The sequence below is a fragment of the Solanum stenotomum genome, chromosome 5, assembly GCF_019186545.1.
Source record: "Solanum stenotomum isolate F172 chromosome 5, ASM1918654v1, whole genome shotgun sequence".
NCBI classification, from domain to species: domain Eukaryota; kingdom Viridiplantae; phylum Streptophyta; class Magnoliopsida; order Solanales; family Solanaceae; genus Solanum; species Solanum stenotomum.
The window spans coordinates 62,254,314-62,259,160 of record NC_064286.1 but is presented as its reverse complement, the minus strand read 5'-3'; the positions used below and the strand labels follow the sequence as shown (position 1 = coordinate 62,259,160).

The following is a 4,847-nucleotide window of genomic DNA, read 5'->3' as shown; positions in this document are numbered from 1 at the left end:
ATTTAATAGTGTAATCACCCACCAGTCGAGTATGAAGAGGGTAGTGTATACGCAGATTTTATCCCTACCTTACATAAAAAAGGTAGAGAAGTTGTTTCTGGTAGAGATAAAACAAGCTAAATTATAGATAAAAGGAGAGATGGCAACGGAACATGTAAGGTGAAAGGCAATGAGCTCTTATGCGCAAAGTAAATTACTAGGTGGCAGATGTGAATCCAGGATTTAAAAACTTTGAGTGCATCAATATTATCTTAAGTTGCAATATGAGCTCTAAGCTAAACTTAAAATAAAAACAATGAAAAAAGACTTTAATTGGATTTGAACCTTGATCCCAAGGGTGATTTCTGTAACTTGTACCAGCAACACAAGGGCACTCTTATACTTCTCATGGGTGCACTATTATCTATATTCTAACTTCTGTCATTTTCTCAAAGTAGATATACATATATACACATGATTTTTTTTTTCCGAAGTTAGTAGGTGCACGTACACCTCTGCCAGGTGTAAAGTGAGCCCGTTCCAACGAGGCGAAAATTAAGGTAAACAACAAATTTAAGAAAACATAAAAACCCAACGTACATAGTACTAGGACTAGGAAATTGATGTCATTCAATATTACCGTTTGAGTTTTTAAAACAAACATTTGGGAATATGGTGTTTGATTGGCATATTTGCATGACAAGACCTGCCATTATTGCTCAGAGTCCAGAATTCCTGTGCAATGTACCGTTTAATTTGCCAGAGCCAATGGATATACATAAATGCAAATGCTAGTACAATTTATTTATTGTATCATAATGTAGCCACATTTCACTTCTTTGACCATGATTTAGGGGTAAGGTTGAATAGACACTATCCTCGTCAGTCAGACCTTACTCGTGGGATTATACTGAGTGTCTTTATAACATGAACGACTTTCAAGCTGTTAGCCAAACTAAAAAAGATGATTTTCATCTTAATTTAAAGAATCAGCACATGATTTTAAACTAAAAGAGCTAGTAAACTAACTTTTAAGTGTGGCTTTGTCCATGGAACATCAACTAACAGCCAGGTGCATAGGACAAAAGGTTGGTTGTAGCAAACATGGCAGCTCGAAAGCCATTTTCTTGCTCGCTAACGTTGTTTTCTTAAAGAAGGGGCAAAGCTTGAGGCAACCAAATTAGTAGGAAATGAAAGCAGAAACAGATGTCTCCTTGACCATATTCTTGTTTTACAAGAATCAATCAACCAAAAAAGCAATCAATAAATCAAGCTAATCAATCAGCCAAAAAAGCAATCAACAAATCAATAATGATGTAGCCCTAGTAATCCTCCTTGAGAAATCTGTCAAGATCACCCCGTGATTTATTCGTGATATTGCTATTGTTTAGGATCAAACAAACATTTTCCACAACACCTTGATAAATCGTGATTGATATTCTGTAGACAACATCATACCTAGTGTCAGTGGCGGAGGCAGGAATTCTATCAAGGGGGTTCAAATAAAAAGAATGTTGTTGCCTGGAATCGAACCCGTGACCCAAAGCTCACATAGGCTGAATCCTGACCCCCATAAACCACTGAGCTACTCCTTTGACATATGCTCAGGGGGTTCAATTTTAAATATATACACGTACACAAAAAAAATTGATCTTATCTATACAGTGTAATTTTTTTTCCGAGGGGGGTCGAATGACCCCCCTGGACACACTATAGATCCGCCCCTGCCTAGTGTAATCCCACAAGTGAGGTCTGGGAAGGGTGATGTGTACGCAAATTGTCATTAAAGGAGCAATATAATCAACAAGTTGATTTCGCCATTTGTTGACAAATACAAGGCCAAGAAGAGGTCTATCTATCAGCTAACTAACTTGAAAGAGACATTCAAACCAACTCTCTATTATCTATGCAAATTGGTTAGAGCAACAGTCATCAACAACACAGAAAAAGATTGAGATGTGAAGACAATAGTAAAAGAATCCACTGTTCTGAGACTTGTTTTAGTTACAAACCTGTATTAGAGGGTCTGTCTTTCCCTTAAGAGACCTAAAATTAGACACTGATCATCCCTCCAAAAGCTAAAATGATCAGACAACAACGCGGTAAAAGAAAAGGAAATACAATCAAACGCCACACGCATATATAAATAGAGAAAAAGAACTTTCTTAAATACATCACACAAAGCCTAATTAGTCAGGGGAGATTTTACTGGTTATTCACTGTATTGTTTCAATGCTCTTGCTCAGCTCCTCCAACTTCTTCAACCGCATTTTCTCGCTTTCGCCCACCAGCTGCACGTACATCAATCAACATATAAGAATGTTTGCCAATATGAAGATCAATACAAAGTTCTTGTAAACTATAGAGTTACCTCCATCAATCTTGATATTAGCTGGACTTTTTCCTTGTGTTTTTCATTGAAGGCCTCAAGAGCTTCTTTGTACTCTTTTTCCTGCATTCAACGGATCAAGATCCCCGGATCCAAAACATTTCATTAACACTTCACAACCACATCTCGATGATTAACTAAACTCTGAGGATGTATTACTAGATTTGACTTATTATATCATACACAATCTTACAAACTAGCGAAACGACCTCCCACTCCTACCCAAAGAGGAAGAAAACAAAAAAACAGCTAATGAAAAGGGACAAAAGATTATTATCCATGGAAGGGAAAATTTGTGAACAAGAATTCAAGAAGATAATGGCACATAGTATATTTTTACCTTCTTCTGGCAGGTCTGTCCAAGGGGTTTTAACTCTTTGTTGACAACATCAATCCTCTTACGAACCGTTTGAACATCTTTCCTCATTGGATCAGCTAATGTTTCAAGTTCCTGATAATTAAGTCGAATTTAATTAGTTATAAACTAACCGAAAACTAAGAAAACTCTCGATTTTAACCTTACTAAACACTTCAATTATCAATATCCATGCTCATATTTAGTAGCCAAAAACACGATTATCTTCCTTAACCAACTAATTCTTATGTTATGGTGTTAATTTCAATCAAATTACGAAAGCATAAAACCTTCAACAATTGTTCAATTATCAAACTTTTTCATTTCCCCAATTAATAGTCACTAACCCTAACTTTACAAAACAAACAAAAAAATCAAAACCCAAAACTATGTTCGAAGATTCGAGAAATCTTAATAGCTCAGTTAATTGGCTATGTGAACTTTCACCTTATTGCTAGGCGATTCGATTCCCCGCCTTGTAATCCCCTCACCGGTTTACCCTTCCCCTAGCCCCAATTTTTTTTTTCCAAAAAAAAAGTGTTCAAAGCTTAACAGTACCTGATCTCTAAACTCCTCTAACGATTTTCTACATAAACAAGTCCAAAATCAAAACTCTTGAGCTACAAAGCAAAAAACCAGTACATTTGTTTACAGATTACAGAAAAAAAAATACTCAGAAAACTTAACTACTATAAAGAGGAATAACCGAGTTCACACAGAGACAAAAAAATGGATGAAATTGAAGACAAACCTCACGAATAATGGCTAAACGACGGGTTTCTTCTTCAACCCGACCCAGTTGAGCTTGAACTCTTTCCTTGACTTCCATTTTCCTTTTCTCAATTTCTTCTTCCTTGGCTTTGAAAGTAGAAAGAGCAGACCTGGACATCTCTTCATCTTCTTTAGATAAGGTTCCATTAAAGCTAAAAGACCCAGAAATTTGCCCAGATTGCATCAGTGTTTGTAGCTGTTCACTTCCTTGCTTTTGATTCGGCATTTCTTCGATCTTCTTCAAAGAAAAAAAAAAACCCTTCTCCTTCTTCTTCTTCTTCACCAAATTCTTCACTTTACCTTTCTTCTTTCTTCACTGTTTTTTCTTTTGCTTTTTTGGTTCTGGTTATGATGGAAATGGAAAATGGACCCTTTTTTCTACTGTTGCTTGTGCTTAATAGTATGAACAAAGGGGCAAGGCAGTGGGTAGGGTCATGTACAGCATTGCCGGTTAAATATTCTTTGTTAAAAAATTATATACGAAATATCAAAGTTTATATTTTTAGATAGAAATATTGAAAATACTTATGAACTTAAAACAAATTATTAGTTTAATATCGAATTATTAACAGTCTTAAAAATAATCATCTACTTGACTAATAAAATTTAGGTTACACACACTCAATACACTCCTGATTTGTCACATGACATAACAAGTCGTCTCAAACTTTTGAGGCTCTTAATAAAAAGTTGAGAGAAGTGTTGAAAACACTCTTAAACTTGATGAAAATTTAGAGATGTATTTCACTCATGTTGAAGGATTGAGTTATATTTAAGTTCAGTTAATCACCTAAAAATGCGTCAAGTTTACCTTAATAAAATTTCTGCACCTAAACACCTTAATAAAATTTTATTAAGATTTTTCAAAACTAGTGCACCTCAACTATTTTTGTTTGTTTTGTTTTTATGACCCAAAATTTGGGGATAAAGAGGAAGATTTTGTAAAATGTGGGGAGGGTTTTGTAAATATATAGTGTGAGTGGTACTGAAAAAGACAAACAGTGAAATGACCCAACTACTACCACTTGGGAAAATAACATGGATATTTATGAAGTCTGTTCAATTTCAAAGCTTGTCTCCACTCCCCCCACTAGAAAGTCATTAGAAACAAATTTTATGCTTAGTACTTGTTTTAGCAAAATTATGGTTTTTATCAATTATCTATTAGTATTAGTACAATATAGTTTTAGTAAAATTTTATATAACAAATTTATGATTGAAGTTAAAAGTATTGGATTCAGATTAACTGACAGCTAAGTAGTTATTCCTTTCCTATCCCATCATTGGTGTTTAATATTTGTGGCTTCAATTAATATGAATTTATATTGGTATGATGGAGAAGTGTCTTTTAAT

The 4,847-nt window shown here is 34.7% G+C and overlaps 1 protein-coding gene across 1 annotated transcript; it reads right to left on the bottom strand.

Annotated features, from left to right (window-relative positions):
- Positions 1-1,938: 1,938 nt before the first annotated feature.
- On the bottom strand, positions 1,939-3,887 carry LOC125865678 (uncharacterized). The gene is made up of 4 exons (XM_049545883.1): positions 3,475-3,887; positions 2,709-2,819; positions 2,351-2,431; positions 1,939-2,270 (listed from the first exon to the last, which is right to left on the bottom strand). The coding sequence occupies exons 1-4, from the start codon at positions 3,718-3,720 to the stop codon at positions 2,196-2,198; spliced, it is 513 nt and encodes a 170-aa protein (XP_049401840.1). The 5' UTR covers positions 3,721-3,887; the 3' UTR covers positions 1,939-2,195.
- Between the last annotated feature and the right edge of the window lie 960 nt (positions 3,888-4,847).

What these genes read in the sequence shown, in the direction of transcription:
- LOC125865678 (XM_049545883.1), bottom strand. Translation starts at nt 3,720, where the DNA reads ATGCCGAATCAAAAGCAAGGAAGTGAACAGCTACAAACACTGATGCAA. An exon ending in GTTTAGCCATTATTCGTGAG is followed by an intron (nt 2,820 to 3,474) that starts GTTTGTCTTCAA and finishes CTTAATTATCAG; the next exon opens with GAACTTGAAACATTAGCTGA. An exon ending in TAATATCAAGATTGATGGAG is followed by an intron (nt 2,271 to 2,350) that starts GTAACTCTATAG and finishes ATGTACGTGCAG; the next exon opens with CTGGTGGGCGAAAGCGAGAA.